General features: G+C 42.7%; 1 protein-coding gene across 2 annotated transcripts in view; it reads right to left on the bottom strand.

The window, feature by feature from the left end:
• LOC139531753 (laminin subunit alpha-1-like) overlaps positions 1 to 18182 on the bottom strand; it is a 65466-nt gene extending 47284 nt beyond the window's left edge. For both annotated transcript variants that reach the window (XM_071328527.1, XM_071328528.1), the window contains exons 1-3: positions 17950 to 18182; positions 8640 to 8810; positions 8322 to 8434 (exon numbers count right to left, since the gene is read on the bottom strand). In XM_071328527.1, the coding sequence (XP_071184628.1) occupies positions 8322 to 8434; positions 8640 to 8810; positions 17950 to 18013 (348 nt within the window). In that variant the 5' untranslated portion in view covers positions 18014 to 18182. The remainder of the gene's footprint in view (positions 1 to 8321; positions 8435 to 8639; positions 8811 to 17949) is intronic.
• Between the last annotated feature and the right edge of the window lie 5674 nt (positions 18183 to 23856).

Raw genomic sequence — 23856 nt, 5'->3', positions numbered from 1 at the left:
CTCTCTAGAGACAGCAGGAGCGGTAGAGATACTCTTAATGATCGGCTATGAAAAGCCAACTGACATGTACTCCTGAGAAGCTGACTTGCTGCACCCTCGACAACTACTGTGATTATTATTATTTGACCATGCTGGTCATTTATGAACATTTGAACATCTTGGCCATGTTCTGTTATAATCTCCACCCGGCACAGCCAGAAGAGGACTGGCCACCCCTCATAGCCTGGTTCCTCTCTAGGTTTCTTCCTAGGTTTTTGCCTTTCTAGGGAGTTTTTCCTAGCCACCGTGCTTCTACACCTGCATTGCTTGCTGTTTGGGGTTTTAGGCTGGGTTTCTGTACAGCACTTTGAGATATCAGCTGATGTAAGAAGGGCTATATAAATAAAGTTGATTTGATTTGCTACCAAGCTAAAGTGTGGTCTGTAGCTAACAGTTACAGCTCCCCTGAACCCCACTGTGAGACCTTGCCTCCACTCTCTCACTGTCTCCTCAACACACCCATATAGGCCTTACACAGTCACAGGGCACTACTAGACTGCCATTGCAATTCCCTCTATTTCACCTCTCTATGACCCTCTCAGTGACACTAATAACAGTCTAGCCTGCCTCACATAAACGCACATAGAACCTGAGCTAGCCGTTATCGGCTTCTCAAATTGGCTTGTCAATGGTGCTTTTCCCCAGGGGCTGAGTGGACCCCCCCCCCCCCCCCCCCCCCCCATCCGTTAAATCCTCCCTAAAGGTTCCAGGCAGCGGCACGAGGCTGTAAGTCTAAGTTCCGGACAGGAGGCACACCTACTGGCGTGTTACAGCTGATTTACGGCTGATTCATAACTTCCTCAGCGGCGAGGGAGCGCGAGCGTTAGCGGGTATCGTCGCCAAGCCACACCGAGTCGTTCCAGTGCATCTAAATGTCAATCCCCCCTCAGGGCTGAGATAGATCATATGAAACAGAGAGCTGGTTGACTTCCCTCAGGTTATGTCTGATCCTTAAGTTACAGAATGATTCGCCCGTATGAGCTTCTGAAAGCTAGACAAGACGTTCGGTTCAAACATCTTTGGCTAAATGCCTTAGTCTGTATAGAAACCATGGGATTGACAGATTCTGAAATCCTCTCTACAGCCTTGAATGATTAACCTGTATGGGCCTCTAATGGCTAGACAAACATTTTTGGCTAAATGCCTCAAGGCCTTCCCACACTGAACGTCGGATTCAGTCATTTACATTTATTGCGTGTCACACTGTGCGATGTTACCAAATACAAATCTGGATATCAACCTGGCCAGATTGTACGATTTGCTTCCGTTTTGTCGTCACATTCTGCTATTGGCTTGCGTGGCTATGTTAGCCGACGTAGGCTACGTCAACTGCAGAGGTGTATTTGATCTGCTCATTTGGCAGCACCTGTAGCGCAAGCCTCCTTCTATGTTTACACGAGTGAAGTGAGTTTGGAAAAAGTATGCATCTTAGAAATAGTCTTCATATACAAACTTGATATGTCCCAAAAGAAGATTTTTGTTTTAATGATTTTTTTGCATTTATTAAAATCCCATCAGGTAGCCTGATTTCAGATGTGTCATGTAAACAAGATAATTAGGGAAATTGTTTTTCTTGCAAAGCATGTAAACGTTTAAATCAAACTATTATATTAATCTGACTATTCACAATAATCATATTTTTGTGTGTGCATACTCAGTGCCTATTGATTGGTCACCGGGATCAGCTCGTAACACCAGCCAAACTACACGATAAAGGCTCTAAAGTTCAGACACAGACAGAACTCTGGTCGAAGCCTACGACCGCACTTGGTGGTACTTAATCGGCTGACCTAGAAGCTGTCACACTGAACGAGCCAAGACTTCCGACAATCATTTACGACCAGAAGATTTGCCTATGATGGCAAAATTGTGGCCTAAGCTGGATGAAATTGTACAGTCTGTGCAGGCCTTTAGTCAATATGGGAATGTTTGGGTTGCCAGATTCTGATATCTTCCCATGTCCTTGAGATGACTAGATAGATGGATGGAACAGGAAAAAAGGTAATGTGATCAGTGAGGTTAACATTCCTGTCCCAGCAGCAGCTTTATCTCTCTGAGACTTCAATCTGTAGAATCCTTTTGACAGGAAGCATCTTTATTCTCATCAAGGAAGCTTGGTCACCAGAGCTTTCTTTGGTTCTTTGGTCACTGGCACAGTCTAGTCCAGAGTGTGTGCGGGTGCGTGTGCGTGTGTGTGTGTGTGTGTGTGTGTGTGTGTGTGTGTGTGTGTGTGTGTGTGTGTGTGTGTGTGTGTGTGTGTGTGTGTGTGTGTGTGTGTGTGTGTGTGTGTGTGTGTGTGTGTGTGTGTGTGTGTGTGTGTGTGTGTGTCAGTGACCTCCCTCAAATGAGCTTAGTGTTCTCAAGGCAAACAGATGCTGTGAATGGACTGGGTTAGTTATTGAAACGTGACCTAATCCTGATTCATGTGGACTCCAACAAATGGATGCAGACCTGAACAATTGTGGACAAGCTGCCTTTGTGCCTCAACTTAACTAACCAATTACTAGAACACTCCGTTTTGAGGATACAAGTTAGCTAACATCACCAGATATCAGTTATTTCAAATGTAAAACTCCAGCGACTCCTGTGCCGGGCCGGGCGCATGCACGCTGACACGGTCGCCAATTGTACATTGTTTCCTCTGAGACATTGGTGAGTCTGGCTTCCGGGTTAAGTGAGCAAAGTGTCAAGAAGCAGTGTGGCTTGGTAGGGTCGTGTTTCGGAGGACAATGGCTCTCGACCTTCGCCTCTCCTGAGTCCGTATGGGAGTTGCAGCGATGGGACAAGACTGTAACTACCAATTGGATATCACGAAATTGGGGAGAAAAAAGGGGTAAAAAATAATACTAATAACAAAAAAAATAGATCAAATCATATATCTGTGTCAGAAATTGAGATAGTTTACTGAAATTGTGATCTGAGTGCCACATTTCAGCAATATGTTTTGATGTGGCTAGTTACTGTGACTGCTAGAATACAGTGTTAGTCATTACTAGATGCTAAGCGCAAAGTTGTTCCCACTGTGTCTCTTTAGCCACCCAGGCATTACCACTAAATCCCATTCCGCCCAGTAGGACCCAAAGCCCTGTGTAATGGCGTGCCTCGGCTAATCTGCCTAGTCACTGTGACTGGCTGGCGGACTTTGATGTGAGCCAGCAAGACCTGGCTGCAAGTAGCTGCGGGAAACAGGCAGAGGATTATTTTTGTGATTAGCTGCCATTTTGGATCAGGTGGGGGGGGGGGGGGGGGTGGGGGGGTTGTCTCAAAGGATAAGTGAAACAGTCTGACCAGTGTGTTAGAAGACTGAATCGTGGGGTAATCAAAGGGTAAACTGTGACCTACCGAGACAAAACGAAAACACATACACTTACTAACACTTTTCCAATTGGAGTAACATTAAGTAATAGAAATGTGCTTCCCAACCGGTAGCCGGACAAGCCTCTGTGCCAGTTTGGCCGATGGGAGAGAGGGTAGAAAGATAACATGGCGGGAGAAAACAGTCATGGGGACCCAGCCAGTGGGAACGAGCAGAACCAGGCTGCAGGGGAGAGACAGGAGGATTACCCATCAGCCCCTAAGCCGTCAAAGGGGCCCAGTTCACCAGTTGAGCTTCGCCCTTGGCGGGGCCGGGGCTGTGGGGCTCAGAAAGCGGAGCTAAGTCCCCTCACTGGAGGGAGAAGCCTAAACCAAAAGTAAAGAAATATGGCCACCACTGACACTGAGCAGAGCTATGTCCTTCTTGCTACTAATCACCAACATGCTATAAAGACCTAACCTCTGGCTTGTTACAATTCAGACCAAACTGTCTGTGTGTGATAATATGTTAGACACAACGTTAGACAAAGTTGATTTAGAATATGTAAAATTGTCAGGTAAATTACATGAGTATTTAATAAATATTCAGACAGAAACAGGATGTCCTTTGGCTCCCCTCTTTTTTGTGTCTCTGACACTGAATAAAAACCAGCAAAATACTGAAAAGCAGTAAATTCTCAGGCCTGGTCAAGACCAAATTCCAGCAGTTTGAACATTTAAGATATGCTGTGGTGGCAGTAAAGTTGGAATCCAGACAATAGCAGGAGTAGTCATGGCTGTGGGTTCCGACCACATAAAAGAGGCTGGCGTTTGGCCACAGGCCTTTTTTGTCTAGAGGGTGGAGATGAGTAAGTCTTTTGTGTTGGTGGGAGATGGGAGATGGGGGAAGGGCGATGGGGGCCGGAGAGCCCCGTACACGACAGGACATGCACTCAGAGAGGCCCAGCCACACACCGGACAGGACATTGTGGATATCAGCCAGTATGAGCCAGTGTAGGAAACCAGCCACAGCCAAGGCTCTTTCACCAGAAACACTTACTGTAAGTTTAGAATCATATCACAGAGAGGTTTTCTTTTGAGGTTGGGGTCGGGGTCAATTCCGTATTGGAAAATAATTGGAAATTGGCCATTGGCTTCAATGATCCCCCCAATTCAGGATTTGTTAAATTCACATTTGAAAGTGAATTTTAACTGAATTAACCTATCCCCATCAAGTGTTATGGACGGTCCCTTCTCACCAATCACAACCCAAAGTAAGTTGACATGTTGACATAGCGGCGGGCCTTGCAGGTTATATTTTGTCAGAGGGTCATTATGATGGCTATTGTGGTGGACGGTGGCGGCATTGTCGCTGTAAAGGGACAATGTGGGCCAACACAGCTGGGCAGTGGGAACGGGGTCTGTTTGGACAGCAGCGCCTGCATTTGCCCCTCTCCCCCCCCCTCTCCCCCTCTCTCCTGGGGGGGCCCACAGGATGAGAGCTCCAAATGGTTTCCCCTCTGTTTGTTTGACTGGGGCCTGTTAATTGGATAAAGAGCTTGGTTGTGTGTGTGAGTGTGAGTGTGCGTGTGAGTGTGAGTGTGAGCGTGAGTGTGAGCGTGAGCGTGAGCGTGTGCGTGTGTGTGTGCATGTGCGTGTGTTGGTATGTGATGTGCTGGAATGGCATCCACAGGCAGATTAGCCCATCTAAATCCTGACACTTTGACACTGTTTCCTGTCAGGTTTGGACTCCTGTGGATACTGGTCAAACTAGTACTGTCTACCAGGCACCACACTGAGGGTTTTAATCAAGATGGATGCCACTGTTACCGAACCAAAAACACGTCTTCATCAAATAAATGAAAATACAGACATTTCACTTAACATAGAACGTATGTGCAACATACTGTAGCTTATATAAGAATATATTTACATCGTGGCACTGTAAACTTAATTTAAACCCTCTTTCGAACAGAGAATTTAATAAAGGAAGATATAGCCTAGATATAATGCTATTATTTCTTAGGGCATCAGTTATGAGAATCAGTGTTCTCCCACATGAATACTTCGGTATTGCGATGTAGCAGTTAGTTGGAGACACAAAGTATCTCAGCTCCTCAGAGGAGAGGGCAAGCTAGGCTAGCACAAAGTATCTCAGCTCCTCAGAGGAGAGGGCAAGCTAGGCTAGCACAAATTATCTCAGCTCCTCAGAGGAGAGGGCTAGCTAGGCTAGCACAAAGTATCTCAGCTCTGTCAGGACCCGGTGCGAGAAACAGTCACTAAATCGGCAGAACCCAGAAGATGAGGCAGACACAGCAGTACTAGAGATGGTGGTTTAATAAAAAATAGAAATCTTCCAAAATACAAAAGAAAATCCACAAAGTGGTAAAAACAGCAAGGGAAAAAACAAACCTCAAAAGATCAATCCAAAAATACACGAGAACAAAACCAGAGAACCTCTGGAAAATTCAACAAGAGAAAAATGTTCACAAAGGCTGGGGCTGGGTGCTAACATACAAACACTGAGCAAGGAACTGAGGAACACACAGGGTTAAATACTAACAAGGGAATGACTTACAGGTGCAAACAATAATTAGGGCAAGAAAAAACTAAAGGTACAAAAAAGGTGCAAGGGGGACATCTAGTGAACAAAACCTGAACAGTCCTGGCCAAAACCTGACAAGCTCCTCAGAGGAGAGGGCTAGCTAGGCTAGCACAAAGTATCTCAGCTCCTCAGAGGAGAGGCCTAGCTAGGCTAGCACAAAGTATCTCAGCTCCTCACAGGAGAGGGCTAGCTAGGCTAGCACAAAGTATCTCAGCTCCTCAGAGGAGAGGGCTGGCTAGGCTATCACAAAGTATCTCAGCTCCTCAGAGGAGAGGGCTGGCTAGGCTAGCACAAAGTATCTCAGCTCCTCAGAGTAGAGGGCTGGCTAGGCTAGCACAAAGTATCTCAGCTCCTCAGAGGAGAGGGCTAGCTAGGCTAGCACAAAGTATCTCAGCTCCTCAGAGGAGAGGGCTGGCTAGGCTAGCACTAGCTTATGGGAAATCTTGAGGTTTTTAGAGATGTAATGAATCAGTCAAACAAAGCTCCCATTGACAAGCTCATCTTTTCCATGTAGATGTTTATCTTTGCTCTTGAAACAATTTGAAGTCAGCTGCTCTAGTTTTGAGAAGTCTGAGTCATTTTCAGTTGGTTTACGAGTTGTGGTATTATGCTCTTTTTGAAGTCTGCTATTTATAATGTTGATTTATTGGCATGACACGCTTGGTTTTGCTTTTATTAACTTAATACAACTGTTTGTTTGATCTAGTGTGATAATATTAAATTATTGTTGTATGATAATGTTGCATGCATCTTGAGTAATTTGGCCTATACTGTGTATTCAGCACCAGATACATTTCCATCACTCACTACTACCATATCTCAGTGTTAAGTCTTGACAACTCTCTTTGTTAGCAACGATAGAACATACTGTATAATTACATTACCATATCAAAGTTATCACACGTCAGGAATCTCACTGGGAATGTTAATGAAACATCGACCTGTAATCCCGATTTCTCTCAGCCTTTGATTTTCCCTGTTTCTGCATGTGTCTTCACAATTTTTCCCTGATAACTCTCGAGGGGAAGGAAATGGAATCTTCTGCGGTTGCAAATGAAATGTGGAGATAAGTGTACGTTTACTGCGGAGTAGTCCCAAACGCTCATTTTGAATCTAACGCGCGAGATTAAAGTGACTGGCTCCGAGCTATATTCTCGTCACCACTGGCAGAAATGAAAAACAAATATTGATGGGTGGACGGGAACCTGTTTATTCCATTTTCATCTCCTCCATTGCTAAGCAGTGGATTAACATCACATCTCAAATGTTAAGCCTGCTGAGGTAGCCTATAGTGGTGGGGGAAAAAATTGATAGTTACATATCGGGATACTATTTTTGACGATATTTCTGTATTATTTTTTGCGCTACTCGGCTGTACCTGCACCACAACTCCAGTCTTTTCCCTTCATATCTTGTTCTCCATCTTCTTTTTAAATAGTGAGACCATTTTCAGCACTTATATTTACACCAGTACTTATATTTACATAACTGATCAAAACTCATTTTCTCATGGCTCTCTTTTGTCCCTCTGCAGGGAACATATGGTGAGCAATATGTGATAATATTATATCGTCAGGTTCCTGGCAATTCCCAGCCGTCGTATCAAAATTGAGGCTAAATCTAGATGGAGCATGACGTGTAATCTAGGCAGACAGAGCGTTGAAAGGTAGGTGAATGGCTACACACACGCACACTTTGAAGATTGTATTTTCACATGAAAACAATTACTGGGATGTCTACATCCAAATGAGTTCCATATGTGCATTCCCGAGGTCAATATAAGTTGCTGGAATTCCCAAGAGGAAGTGGGGAGGGGTTACATCTTAGCATTATATAGTGTGCACCTCTGAAACAGGTTGGTTAAAAGACAGCACCATCACAGCCGACTACTATAGTGTGTGTGTGGTGGCTCGATGAAAGAGGGTCTTGTTTCGAGTGCCTGTTGAAACAGGATTTTTTTAAGTAGCTGGCTCAGCTCAGTCCCCCCCCCCCCTTCCTTTGGGAGAGAGAGAGAGAATGTGAGAAAAAAGAGACATTAAAAAAGAGATGTAGGGAGAGAGACACCATCCAGACATAGCCCCCTCCCCCATTTTTTTTTTTATCAGCAGCACCCACGTTCTATTAGTCACATGTATAGGATACACATGGTATACACCGTCCAACGACATGCTTGCAGGTTCCTTCTCGACAACGCAACAACAATAAGAAATAAGAAAAGATAAGAATACGAACATAAAGTAAATGGCTCAGTAGAATGGAATAAATATTTTAGCTTAAGTATAATACAGGAAGGCACAATTTAGAGTGTGTGTGTTCCCAGCATGTAGCTAAAGAAAGCGGTGCAGTGTAAAAGCAGCAACATAGCAGTCCTTAGAATTCGTACCTGTCGTAAATCCAGAGTGATGGTCACCAAGTGGAACTGGCGGCCATTTTTTATGCTTGGGCTCTGCCACCACCCATTGGTGCCGTCAATAGCATTGGTGATTGGATGTTGCTCTGCATAATATCAAGAGAATAGCAAGAACATAAATACCACGAATCCACACCTGGAGTACTGTACTTCAGACAGATGACTCAAAGACAGTGAGACTGTGGAAGGTCAAACTGTCTGGAGCACTAGCCAGCAGGCATAACAGTAAAACCCCAGAATCTCCTCCCCAGCCCTCCCCTATGCATACTTAGAGGCTCTCGACTCCCGTACCTTTGGGGTTTTGACTCTGGGCATTACAGGTTCGACACTGGGAGTTGCGGATGCGTCGTCCTGGTACGTGTTCCACCAGTTTACAGTACATCTCTGGCTCAGGCTCTCCACAGGTGGCATTGGTGGTGATCTCTGCATTACTGGCCAGGTTGAGGATGGCAGGGAAGAGACCTAGCAGAGATAGAGATGGGGTTTCAGACCATGACATGCATCTATCTGCACACAGAGACAGGGTATGATAGAGTACATGGTCTGTCTATTCACATAAGCATGCACACACTAGAAAACACTCCTTCATACTTACGCATTATTTCATTTAATTTAGTAGACACTCTTATCCAGAGCCACTTAGATAAGCACACACAAGCACCTTCACATTACCCCCCAAAAAAGAGGAGTTGTATCTCTCCCTTCCAACCCCTCCCTATCTCCCACCCCCAATCTACACTCATCCTCATGATTTCTCCTCTGTGTATCTGCAAGGAATGTCTTTGAGGAGCACCCCCCCCACCTCCCAAACACACCCCTATCCCCCCACTCTCCACCCACATGTTTACATGGACCATTGATAGGTAAAATGGTCAGGTCGAGGAAATTGACAAAGGCTGGAGTCTATTGATGGGTGGTGTGGGCAGCTGTGGGCTGCTGTTATAACTACCCCAAGGCCCTCTGGGCTTCAAGGCCTTTGTCCCAAAGCATCTCTCCATCTCTGTCCCCTAACAGAGACTTCAGGAGGCTTATGCTAACAGATGAAATTCTACACTGAATAAAAAAAAAAAATGTTTTTGATGGTGTCCTTATAAGATGCTTGTCATTATATAATTTGTTAACCTTTAGTATAAAAATTAAAGGCCTGCTGGTCATGATTTATAAATGGTTTATACATGTGTTTACTAATGCTAATAAATATATTAACAAATGATGCTTACACTGTTTATTAATAGTTCATAAACTAGATGTTTATGAGCAAATCTTCAAAGAAGTCAAACCAAGTGTCACATTAAAACAACATTTCACTTATGGCCACCAAAAAGATAGAGACGGCTCTGGCTGCATGTGTGGTTATGGATGTGGGTACGCAGACCCGCGAGCCACTGCAGCCCCTCATGATGAGTTTCGATTTTTTTGTGGCCCCCACCCCCATCAAAGTCACCCATACCTGATCTAAAAGATATGTACGATTCCGAGGAGAACCTTGTGAGCTTGGCCTATGACTTAATCCTATTGAATTGAATGACCCCAAAGCATTCCTGAGAACACTGATGAGAACACTGATGAGCACTTCAGAGGCTCAAGAGATAAGGAAGCTGGGGGATGAAGTCGTTAGCCTAATGACATAGCAGCAATGAGACATCTGACCAGTGGTAGCATGTCTTGGAGTCAGACCCACTTATCAGTAGTGACCATTGGGACCAATCCATTTTCAGCGTATGAGCCAGTACCGTACGGTTCGGCTCTGCAAGATAGTGTGAAATCGGTATGACTGTTTGTCTGTTTGTCTATCTGCTGGTCGCTCGGTGGCTGCTGATTTCTCATTGACAGAGAGGCTTGACCCCTGTGCTCTGTGAGCTGGAAAGGGGACACCCGGTGAGAACGGTTTGGAAAGCAATTATCCGGTTCATGACTACTATTCATTAGCTTGTTATAATGCTTTTACCACAGCTTGCCTTAAAAAATAACTTGATATAATCTTAGAAACTATCCTGAGATAGAAAGAAACCTCAACCATGTTCTCTGACCACCAAACTCACAATGTCTTCATAGTTTGGAAATCAATTATGTTTATTGATTTTAGTCATCCTCAAAGCCAAATCTTAAATCTCAACGGATTTGATCCTGTGAAAGTGAAACACAATATTTATTATTTTGGCTCATGGTAGACCCAATCCCAAGAGGGCTATTTAACAGTACCTAGCTTTGACATGATTAAGCCAGGTGCCGATAACTGTGTGAAGGCAAGTGACACAGTGACAGCCCTGGTCAGCTGAATCAACACACCACATGGGTGGTATGTTATTGACACACAGCAACTGGTTGTGGACAGGGACAGTCAGTCAGGTCCTGGTATTTCATCAATAAATCACCACCTAGTCGTGATGTAACGGCACACTGCCTGTCCCTGCTAATCAGTGCTACTAAGCTGACTGACACATAGTCAGGCAATGCTGTCACACATAGATGTGGTAATTTGTGGTAATTTCAGGATTGTTAAGTCTATTAGCTGGGGCTCCTTTGCATTGGGGATGCTTTAGTCATCTGTCTGCGTAATCTGGGCTCCATAATGAACGTTGCCATATGGTGGAAAATGAAATCAAAGCCAAGCTAGCGTCCTTGTCCTACTTGTGTTTATTTTTCTATAATTATGGGCTTTAATCTTCTTTTGAACTGTTGATCAGGTACTGGGTGTCTTATTATATCCTGCCTGGTTGGCCCTGTCCGGGTGTATCGTCGGATGGTGTAACAGTGTCTCCCGACCTCTCCTGTCTCAGCCGCCAGTATTTATGCTGCAATAGTTTATGTGTCGGGGGGCTAGGGTCAGTCTGTTATATCTGGAGTATTTCTCCTGTCTTATCTGGTGTCTAGTGGGAATTTAAGTATGCTCCCTCTAATTCTCTCTATCTCCCTCCCCTCCCGGAAGACCTGAGCCCTGGGACTATGCCTCAGGACTTCTTGGCTTGATGACTACTTGCTGTCCCCAGTCCACCTGGTCATGCTGCTGCTCCAGTTTCAACTGTTCTGCCTGCGGCTATGGAACCCTGACCTGTTCACCGGACGTGCTACCTTGTTCCGGACCTGCTGTTTTCGACTCTCTCTCTCTACCGCACCTGCTGTCTCTAACTCTGAATGCTTGGCTATGAAAATCCAACTGACATTTACTCCTGAGGTGCTGACATGTTGCACCCTCTACAACCACTGTGATTATTATTATTTGACCCTGCTGGTCATCTATGAACGTTTGAACATCTTGGCCATGTACTGTTATAATCTCCACCCGGCACAGCCAGAAGAGGACTGGCCACCCCTCAGCGCCTGGTTCCACTCTAAATTTCTTCCTAGGTTCCTGCCTTTCTAGGGAGTTTTTCCTAGCTACCGTGCTTGTATATCTGCATTGCTTGCTGTTTGCGGTTTTAGGCTGGGTTTCTGTATAGCACTTTGTGACATCGGCTGATGTAAAAAGGGCTTTATAAATACATTTGATTGGCTATAAAAATACATTTATAAAAAATATTAGCCCCATAATCATCTTAATCAGTTTATCTGACATAACATATGAGAATGCTTAGCTTGTTAAATTACAGTTTTGGACTCTACTGCTTGATATCATGTGATGTAAACTAAAACTGGGCATACATTGGATCTGATTGGTCTGTTGGTTTGACCAATGTGCTCTCAACATCAGAGCTGTGAGGTTTGATCCCGACATTACTGACTGTGTTGCTTTGGATAAAAGCATCACCCAAATAACCATTCAATTTATACAGTATATACATCAAACATTGTCCTTTCCAGCACCAGTTCCAGCAACTATGGTGGGTGCGTAACCAGGCCAGTGCGATACAGCTAGGCTCGGCTCAGTAGAGTGAAAAGAACATCAGTCAGTCAGTGAGGCCTGGCCTTACACATAGACTTTGTAACTGTCCCATTATGGCGTCAGTGAGAGCATGGGTTGTGCCATTGAGGCCATGTCCATCCTGAAGTAGTCCATTCACTTCTTCTACTACTTCTATGACGGTGCACACAGCCACCTAGAGTGTGTTGTTTGATCAGTTCTAAAACCAAGGTTGGTGATTTTACTGCCACCTGCAGTTCTGGAATGTTTCCTCACTAGTATAATTAATTGGCTGATCCCTTCTGGTGACCTGGATGGAATTAGGAAGTCCCACCCAGTTGACTATTTCAACATGAAAGTCCTCAATGGCGCTGCTCATGCTAAAATTGACTTTTTGGCACTAGAGTCCTCTATCTATCTCTATGGCTTTACCCAGGATTACCAGGGGACTAATTCTGCTAAACTGCGAACATCTTTGGAATGCCACTGTCACTGAACACAAAAGACTAACGTTTCAACAGCTCAATCACTGATAGATAGCATCTGGGTCAATAAGGTAAAAATGCTGGCCATGGCTGAAGATGTTAGCCAATATGCTTGGGTGGGGTATTTGGGGGCTCCTGAGTGGCGCAGCAGTCTAAGGCACTGCATCTCAGCGCTAGAGGAGTCACGACAGACACTGGTTCGATTCCAGACTGTATCACAAGCAGCCATGATTAGGAGTCCGATGGCCCAGCGTCGCCTGGTTTTGGCCAGAGTAGGCAGTCATTGTAAATAATAATTTGTTCTTAACTGACTTGCCTAGTTAAATAAAGGTTAAAAAAAAAGACATTAAAAAATATATATACCGTATGCCAGGGTTTTTGGAAAAAGACACAGGATGGTTTTTCAATACCGTCAAAACGAGTTCTTTGAAGTTTTTCAACAAATGTGAATATTTATAGCTACTTTTTAAGTTAAAACCTGCTGTCAACTTGTGCAATACGTTAGAAGACAAAGCAGATTAGGTTTTCCATTTCACTTGTCACATTATCTTACATTATGAAGCTTACCGTAGTTCCCCAGAACAGTTGAGCCAGTCATGCTTTTGTTTGTATATAGCACAATGGGAGAAAGCGGGAGCTGGTGAGTCCATGGCTCACATGAGGTGATGAAGTTACACGTATGCAATTCATTACTAAATGTTTGCCATCAGATATCTTATAACGGCTTTCTGCTGTGTTTGAAAGTCAAAGAGCTCTGGATTCGTTTTTTCCCCTGTCCTTCAAACAAGAATTTATTTCTACTCCGTTCTTCTCCCCTCTGCTCCATGTACACATGCTGCTCTTCCTTTAGAAAAGCATGCATCACAACTTTGTTCATATTATGTACAATTTCTCTCGTTCACTTTCTCTTCTCAATGTCCACACTCACCAAAAATGACATTCGGTAGCTACTAGTTAGGCTTGTATAACTTAATGAGATGAATTTGCCTATCTTCACAATTAGTTTATGTTCATTTTCGCTCGTTAGCATTTAGCCAACATCATCTATGTGATTTTGCTATTAGTTTGTGCTAATTTTGTTAGCATTCTAGTGATAGAGGCAAAAATTATATTGTCTTGCGTTTCTAGCGACCCCTTGTGTGCTATGCCAGTAATAAAGTAAATCCCGGGATGAGAGAAGGACAGTATGACAATATAAAAATCTGGATACAGCCCAAGCCTATTAGCCAACTACCGTTTAGCAGTTCAGGTAGCATCACTCAGTGCTTAGCAGACTCGGGTTATGCAGAGAATGTTGTGTAAATAGGATGAGAGGGATTGTGAATTGATTGAACAGTAAAAGTAGTTTAACTGATCGATGCATTCTCTGTGTGGCACATATATTAGTAAAAGTGTTTATTTGAGGGTTTTTGGTTTATCTCCAGAGAGTTCGGTTGGAATGTTCTTGTTTGTACTATTTCCCTCCCCCTCACAGTCAATGGGATTCAGCTTATGCACTCAAACTAGCCTTCAAAAGCCCTTCAGTTAGAATCAATGCTCGAAAGTTTGGAGAAAAAGGCTGGAGGATGGCACACAATCATACTAAGTACTTCAATAACCATTTGAAAACACCTTACTACATTGCCTTCCACCACAGTCGGGTTAAAATGCTTGTCTACATTACCACATCTGCTTGTGACTTTGTCGAAAGTTTATAAGTCAAACTTTCACTTCAATAATTAACCACAGGTCATGAACGTGATTCCTTTCTAGATCAGGAGAGGTTGGTGACGTTGATTTCCAACCCCCCGTGGCTTTTTCCGCACTAATATCTAACCTGTTTATGGGCTACGACACACACACGCACACACACACACTCTCTTCAGGGAGTCAGTCAACGCAGCTGAGGACACAATGTAAGCGTATCCTCTTATGAACCATTATCAAGGTGTATGTACTAATGTTATAACACCCAGTACCTCTGACACTAAACCAGGAGGTAGGCAACTGAGTGGATCCAACAAGTCACTCACTCCATTCCAGCTACTCAGAGCCACTCAAAGGTGAGAAGATAATCACAAAAACTCTCTATCTTCAGCATCTCGTATTATTTGCTGTGCTTCCTCAAACCACCTTGAATCCTAATAGGCCCCTACTAAACGTAATCAGATGGGAGGGTGGACCGATAGCAACTAAAGAAGGTGACACAATCAGAACAATGGAGTGTCAACAATGCGGTAGACTGATAAGATATGCAGTCGCAGTGTGACTCAGATGACTAATCTCTGTATTGGAGAGTAGAGGTGTAATAATAAATGTAGAGATATGGAGCTGCTTTGTAATATAAGATATATAGCTGCTGGTTGTAGCTTGAGTCTTATTTGCACAAAGATAGATAGCAAGTAATTGATATCAAATCAAGTGGCATTTTGGTGGTATTTCAGGAAAAAAATAACCCAAGTATTGTTACAAAATGCTATTTCAGTAAAAAAATGATCCAAGTACTGTTACAAAATGGGAATAGAGGGGCATGAACAAACTACATGGCTGAATGTGTCCACACAAATAACATGTCTCAGAATTTAAGTCGGCATGTTCTTAAATGTGCCTAAAACCAAAAAGAACTTCAGTATGCCACTCTTGGTAACTTTTAATCGTATGCATGGTTACAGTACTAATTCCTGGGTGCACTACAAATCCTCTAGCTATCATTTTTACAACTGTCCTCCTCCAACTTCCCCCCTTCAGTGTGATGGTAGACCTATAGCCAGAGGGCATCCTAAAGAGAGAGCTCTGTCATTACTATAGTGCCAACCCATCCACCACGCCCTACTGTGGTCCAGACACAGATACTATAGCTGGATCCAGACACACCTGGCTCTATATAATGATGAGTTCACTTTGGAGGTGTAAAAGTCACTGTCTTAAAATGAGGCTTTAGCTACAATCAAAATCCCACAGTGGTGTGGTGCTATGAGTGTAAATCAATTCTTTCTCTCAGGTGCAGGGTAAAACGTATGCCAAATGGACCCCTGACACTGTTTTCTGCTACCAAAAGGGTTGATCATTTCCCAGAGGGAACAGTGTTATGTAGCACAGCTCGACTCAAGGTATCATTCATTAGATCACACTGTAGCAAAAAAATGGTTTCATATTGGACAAGTTCAAGTAGTCCATCCCTGTTTCAGTCTATTTTCTTCTATTTGGTGTATTAATGAATATGACACATCTTGGCTCTGTTGACCTCTTCACTGGGTCTCTGTCTTTCCCAGTGTCACATACAAATCGCAGGTGAGAAATCCTATTGGTATGGTAATGCTGCTTTGGATTCCATTTGGGAACCCTTGCATATTATTGTACCAGAGTGTTAACACCACCTAATGTTATGAGCTCTAATGAGATTTCACTCTTCATGCTGGGAGCAAATGGGATTGACACTTTTGCTTTGAATCTGTTTGATGTGTTAAATAAATGTAATAGATATATTTGTTGCATTTGGAGATCCCCAACATGGTAAGGCCAACAAGTAGGTACAAGCTTCTCCAATGGCTTTGGGGAAAGGAAATTCCACAGCTACTGGAATTACTCAAACTTTTTCACTTTAATATGTAGGCCAAACAAAAACCACTGATTTCAAAGTGTAACAAACCATACAACTCTATGCCCAATTACAACATTGAACAATTTACACAGTAAATAATACAAAGAAATGTTTTTCTGGAAAATCTGCGCAGATGCAAAGTTTGGTAACAGAATAACTAGGGCTGAGAATAGCCAGGGACACCACAATATGATATTTTCACGAAACTTAGGTGCCAATACAATATGTATTGCGATTCTCACGATTCTTACGATTCTATATGTATTGCGATTATATACTGTGATTTTATTGCGATTCAATGTTCCAAACATATTGCTCACCATGTGTTTGCTGCAGATGGACAAGAGGGAGCCATGAGCAAACAAGTTTTTATCAGTCATGGAAATAAAAGTCCTGAAAACAAATTGGGTCCCTATTTAAAAAGAAGATGGAGAACAAGCTATGAAGGAAAATACTGCAGTTTTGGTGCATGTACAGCAAACTAGCGTAAAAATAATATTATGATACTGTCAAAAGGATACGAAACGATATATCATAAAAAATGATATCCCGATATGTATACATTTTTTCCACCATCACTAAGAATAATGGAAAAACTTCCCTCAGTTTTATTATTTTACCAAACTTTGTTTCTGCACAGTTCTTCCTGTAAATATGTTTTTGTAAAATGTTTGTGCATAGAGTTATATGGTTTGTTAAACTTTGAAATCATTGGTTTTGGTTTGGTACACATTTTAAAGTCTTAGCATAATTCCTTCACCATGGAATTGCCCAGAAGTCTTCTACAAGCAAGCAATTATTCAAGTTCTCAAGTATTCAAGCATATCAATTAAAAGTGTGTTTCTTAAATGTGTTTAATAGAATGACGAAAAGTTTAACAGTACATCAAAATCTGATTTTGTCTCCAACACAAAGATATACAAAAAAAAAGACAAACCAAGAGGGCATGCAATGAAAGCTGGTCTATTTGAACCCACAAAACTGCACCTCAAACATTTTCTACTGATGACATGATTGTTATTGCAATTAGAGGCATTGAATTCGGGCTTGAGGGCGACCCGAGCATGTTAGCATTACTATGCTTTGGAGAAAGAGGCGTCAGCCATTGTCATACATTTCAATGACAATGGCCTGGAATTTCTGTCATGTGAACCTCTTGAGCAAAGACCGTTAGGAATGAAAGGAGAGTAGGTGAGAAAACTAATAACGTCAACGGTTTAACAAAGTAACTATCCCGTAGATTGGCCAGTAATATTAGTTTACTGGTGATGCAACATGTTGTATAATAAAATGGGTAGCCGACTTTCTAATGACTTGGAAAGCTCCTGTTTGTAAATTATAAAGTTAATGGCTGAATTATTATGCCACAAGTGTCCAATTTCAACACCAACACCCCATGTTTAGGCCTATTACTTTTCACTCAATTTATGCAATAAATATGGTTTATTCAGGTAAATGTAAATAACGGTAAAATAGTAATTAGGCCTACTCCAAGTGTATTATAGCCATCAATAAAACAAAGTATAAATTTACTATTTCTAATCCTCCACTTATGCTTTCCATTAATTAAAGTGCATATTCATTACATTGCATAAATAATTACAAAATGCTTTGCCTCGGATGCACTGAGACCTCGTGCTGAATGAACATTCAGTCAAAATGCAGTCAATTGGCAAATTATTATTTCCAGCTCACCTCTTTGCTGGCACTCCGCGGAGGATGCCCATAGCAGCACAATTGCACAGAAGAAGAGCTTCATCTTTCTCAACACATGTGAACGTTGGGTTCTAATAAATGTCTCCAATAATACGTTAGGAATATATTTTCTAATGTTTACAGGAAATGATAGACTAAAGTTGTTTAGTGTGTCCCCTCCTTTTTATCTCTCCTCTCATTCATTCGGCTAACTTTTCTCTCAACTTTTTCATTCTGTCCCGCTACAAAGTCGCTGGCTGGACCGCACCATTTGGTGAGGAGCAGAGGGGTGTGACCAAATTGCACAACTTTACAAGAGTAGCCCTTTTAACCTCTATACAAGTCAAAGGATACACTGGGTCAACTACATAGAAGCAGGCCTTTAGTATACAGTACCAGGTTGTAGAATTCTGCAACCATGAACTACAGCCCATGTAAAGTTTGAAGCATGATTATGAAACTGGAATGGAAAGCGTCAGTGAGTCACCATTATTTAGGGCATTCAATAACCACAATCAACTGTACAAAGTATATGTAATAAAGGCTTATGTTTGTATGAAACATGTCTTCCAGATTAATTTCATAATGTTATCAACAAAGAGAAACAAAACTAAGCAATTTATAATTCTGGATATTAAAAACTGTTAGCAAAATGAAAGTTTGATCCATTTAGCTACTTTACCAATTCCTATAGAATTCCTAGAGGGCCTCATTTTTGGGTCAGGGGTGTGTGTATTACTGCCCTCATGTGGACACAATGAATATATATGGGAATGATGATAGGGCCTACACTACTGCAGTAATACACTGAGTGTACAAAAACTGAAGAGACCAGCAGTGTGAAAAGACAGGAGTGTTAGGGGGAGTCTACATGACGTATCACTAAGAACTACAGATTTTATGATTATGATTTGTGTTTCTATAGGGCTTTTCTTCAACTTGAAGCATTTCATATTGTATGGAGGCAGAACTCACCTCTTAGCTCCACCACTAAAATTGTTCCACAACTACGTTTATGCTTCGTATCTATTCACACAATAAAATATCTGGGGCAGTTGAAACATTCTGTTGTTGACATAAGAACCTACACTGAGTGCACATAACATTAGGAAGACAAAAAATGTAAGTGCCTTTGAACGGGGTATGGTAGTAGGTGCCAGGCGCACCGGTTTGAGTGTGTCAAGAACTGTAATGCTGCTGGGTCCACCACCCAAATAACATCCAGCCAACTTAACACAACGGTGGGAAGTATTGGAGTCAACATAGAGTCCATGCCCCAATGAATTAAGGCTGTTCTGAGGGCAAAAGGGGGGCAGGATTTTATAGAAAGTATCTCTGCAATGTTTTATGTGACAATGTCCTCACATCTCACTCTTTTTGTAGAATGAATGACTTCAGTGACTTATTGATAAATGCCAATGCCATGCCATTGTGCATGATAACACCGGATGACAGAGACATAACAGACATGATTTTTCATCATACAGATAATCACATATGTGTCACGCCCTGACCATAGATTGCTTTGTATGTTTCTATGTTTTGTTTGGTCAGGGTGTGATGTTATGTCCAATCACCTTATATCTACCATAGCTTTGATTGGACTGATCATGTCAACATCATACTTTCAAAATCTTAGCTAGCAAGCTAGACAAGCAGTCATCATTATGAATCAAGTCGAAAATCTACAGGCCAATCCTTTTCAATCTTTGTCATTTGAATTGAAATTATAGATCAAATGTATCGGTGCTCATCGGCCATTGGACATAAACATTACACAACAAGTTGGAAATCACAAATTCAACAATGAGTGGTTTGGAAGGAATCAGTGGCTCACTACAAGCGTTGCAAAGCAATCACTAGCCTGCTATTCAGTGTAGTGGCTGTGTGATCCAAGTCTAGGTTTCCAAGCTTAAAAGGATAAACATTTACATACAACACCATGGACCAGAAAAGGTTGAATACATTGTCCATGCTGTCAATGTAACATGACTTCTGCCGCTTTCAAAACAACTGGAAACTCGGAACTGGGAAATCTCAGACTTCAGTGAGTTCAACACAACTGGAAACTCACTCTAGAGCTCCGACCTGAAGATCACTGACGTCATGATTCGACCTTGTTTTTTTCAGAGTTGTCTTCAAAGCACCATAAATCTAGAGAATTTCAGACTGGATGACAAAGTTTGATGAAAAAATTTGCCCACAAGAAGGACTGCCGCGCCACCTTCCCGTTCAAGTGTGCACAGCACAACAAGGTGAGTCCAAAAATGTATTGTATGCTGCTGCATAAATTATATAATATGCCAGGGAAAAATGTATACTATAGCTAGGAAAATAATATTAAGTGTGTGTTGTGAAGTAAGCTGTTAGTAGCCCATGTGCGTCACCCTAATAATTTGGTCCCTTTCCCCTCATAACTTAGCCTACCGTTCTGATTTGGTGGTGCACATGTAGCCTATAGCCTGTTTGAGAGAAATGTAATCATTGAATATTGTAAGAGCTTTCCTTGTCTACTTCCGAGTGACGCAGCGGTCTAAGGCACTGCATCACAGTACAAGAGGCGTCACCACAGTCACTGGTTCAATTCCAGGCTGTATCACATCCGTCCATGATTGGGAGTCACATAGGGCGGCGCACAATTGGCCCAGCGTCGTCCGGGTTTGGCCCGGGGTAGGCCGTCATTGTAAATAAGAATTTGTTATTAACTGACTTGCCTAGTTCAATAAAAATTGTATGCCCCTTTTACTTATCCTACGGTTCTGACTTGGTGTACAGGGAGAATACTGTAAGAACGACTCATGTTCTGAATTCTGTCGCTGTGCTGAACAAATAGTTATATTGACTACTGTACGTCCGTCCTAGCTCGCTCATTAAAGTCTTAATCGAAATTACGGATTGCCTCTTATCCATTCGTCGTTCTCTTATGCCATAGTTTGTACATCTCAATTGTCAGTAGAAACCACATTTGTTTAAGCAAGTCAGCTATATCAGCTAAATGAGGCTGAATGAACTGTTTCGCTGCCAGACAAGGGTCCGCTGATAGCCAGGTATAGCGGAGGTAAGGATTCACTCCATGGTGCTGGAAAGAAAGCTCTACTGTTGGGACAGCTTTATGTAGACCCTAACAGTTTGTGTGCACCGTTTGTCACCGTTATAGTGCAATTCATGTATTGTTTAGTGTAGTGGCATTGCTGGCATGCATCTTAACAATTTAGTTTGCCCCACCAAGATTTACATGCTAAAATCGACACTGAGTGATGCATGTTTTAACCAGGATGTTTAGTCTGTATCTGTATCTACAGCAGCTTCTATTAAGGAGGAACGTATTAGGCCAGACTGAGGAAAGAGGTTAGTGAGTATTGTATAAATAAGAGGGACATTGAACATAACCACCATAGATACAGACAGACAGACAGACAGACAGACAGACAGACAGACAGACAGACAGACAGACAGACAGACAGACAGACAGACAGACAGACAGACAGACAGACAGACAGACAGACACAGCACACATGGTTCTATTGATAAGGGGACAAGGGGTTAAAGCAGGTACACTACCATTGCTCCGTTCAGAAGATGTATTCTATTGTTATGCATTTATTGTGACCAATGCAATATACGTTTTTTTTTCTCTTCTGGTGTTTGACTGACTGAAAGTCATGTTAATGGTACTCATGCCTTCAAGGGTAGTCCTAGTCAAGCATTAAGATGTGGAGCACTGCTGGTTTCCTTTACCCCGATGGCTAGAGTCCATCGGGGTAAAGGAAGGGAAAGGGAAAGAAAAATGAAGGGAAAGAAATGAAGGGAAAGAAAAATAACTAAAGGAATAAAGGAAATAGCAAGGCTATAATAGTTTAAAAAAATATATATTTGCAAACATTTCAAATATTATTTCAACGAGATAAATAATAGTAATAAAGTTGCTTTCCGAAGAGGGGGTGTTGGCAGGCATAAAATACAAATAAATCCTTTCAAACCCAATAGACAAGCCTAATGAAATTACAATGAACTCTTATCGACTATGGAACATTTTTTAATACATAACAACTCAAAATATGACTGAGACATACAATACTCAACAGTGTGGTCCAGAACTGGCACACCTTACTATTATTACACAGTTTCCAGAGCAACTTGTTGGTGTACTTTCCATGTGGCCTTGTCTCCCTCCTGGCCATGTCCCCTGGACTCATCTACTGTTTCAGGAATGACCAGAGTCAGCTCTTCAGAGATAAGTAACTGAAAAGGAGAGACCATTACAGGCTGACTACACCGCTCGTGTCGCGTGCGTGAGCGTTGCAAAATAAATTTTGAAATCTATATTATTCAATTATTACACGCACACTGCTCGCGCGCGCTAAAGAGCGTCTGCGTTGCCAAGTGCCAAAATAGAAGTCAGTTCTATTTCTGACGCAGATCTCGCTGCAAGTCCTGCCTCTCCCATCTCCTGTTACTGCTTAGGTTACGCTAGCCCTTTCTGTCACGCCCTGATCTGTTTCACCTGTTCCTGTGATTGTCTCCACCCCCTCCAGGTGTCGCTTATTTTCCCCAGTGTATATATCCCTGTGTTTCCTGTCTCTCTGTGCCAATTTGTCTTGTATGTTTAGTCAAGTCAACCAGCATGGTTTTCCCATACTCCTTTTGCTATTCTCCTTTTTCTAGTCCTCCCGGTTTTGACCCTTTCCTGTTTCTGGACTCTGTACCTGCCTGCCTGACCATTCTGCCTGCCTTGACCATTCTGTACCTCCTGGACTCTGATCTGGTTTTGACCTTTTGCCTGTCCACGACCATTATCTTGCCTACCCCTTTGGATTATTAAACATTGTAAGACTCCAACCATCTGCCTCCTGTGTCTGCCTCTGGGTCTCGCCTTGTGCCATGATACTCTCAAGGAGCCACACAGTGGTCACAACCGCTGAGGTGTCACTATGCCTTCCTTTGCAGATTAGGACTGGGTTGGACAGGGCTAGGGCATGGTTACACCTCATTTCTAGGTTAGAGGATAAATGCCTTGGTTTGAGGGAAAAGTTGGAGCAGTCCACCATACTGGACCTGAGCAATCTGCACTCTGATCTGCTGCGCCATCTTGTGGTGATTTGGGATTAGTTGTATACATTCACTGTCATCATCAGTAGTACTTCAGAGTCATCTAACAACATGATTTCATTCCTAGACTGTAAAAATACTCAAACTTGACCTGTGTCAAGTGCTGTCTCTACCTCTTTCCTCCTTTTTCTCCATCTCTTTCTCTTGCTCTTTCTCTCTATCGTCTTTTTCAATGAAGTCTAATCACATCTGTCCCTACTCTATGTCTGTCTCTGTCTGGGGGGAATCAGAGAGTCATAATGAGTCAGGCTGAGGCTTGGAGGCTGCTCTTCATTAGCCACGGAAGCAGCAGCTGAAGCCCATTTGCAGATCCTCACCGTTGGCACCATTATCCCGCTCTGCAAGTCCTGCCTGGTACTGGCACCGACCTGCCGCTCTACCAATTTGGTTGCCCATGGGTAGTGGCCGCTTTTTCCAGCTGGTCCTCCACTACTAATGGCACCAGGGCAGTACCTGTGTGTATGCAGAAAGAGCCCAGGTAACTCAATCACATCAATCAGACGCTGAAGTGGAACTCCGGGAGCTGGCTCATTGACTCATCTGAGAATTCTAGTGTCTGTCAGGTGATGTCATTAAGATGGTTGAAGTCATGTGAAGTCCGGCAGACAGACAGAGTGACAGATTAATATAATGAACAGAGGTAAAACACAGCATATCTATCTACCTTCCCTCTCCGGTGAGGCTCCATGCTCGACTGTGTTTGTAATGTGTGTGTCTCCCCAGGTGGGGCCTAGTTAGGCTGCACAGCAGTACTTCATCATCATGGCGAGCGCCTGTCAGAAGAACAATTGGTTTTTA

This window comes from Salvelinus alpinus, chromosome 10 (assembly GCF_045679555.1).
Source record: "Salvelinus alpinus chromosome 10, SLU_Salpinus.1, whole genome shotgun sequence".
NCBI classification, from domain to species: domain Eukaryota; kingdom Metazoa; phylum Chordata; class Actinopteri; order Salmoniformes; family Salmonidae; genus Salvelinus; species Salvelinus alpinus.
The sequence above is the reverse complement of the archived record's forward strand: the minus strand, read 5'-3'. Positions and strand labels throughout refer to the sequence as shown.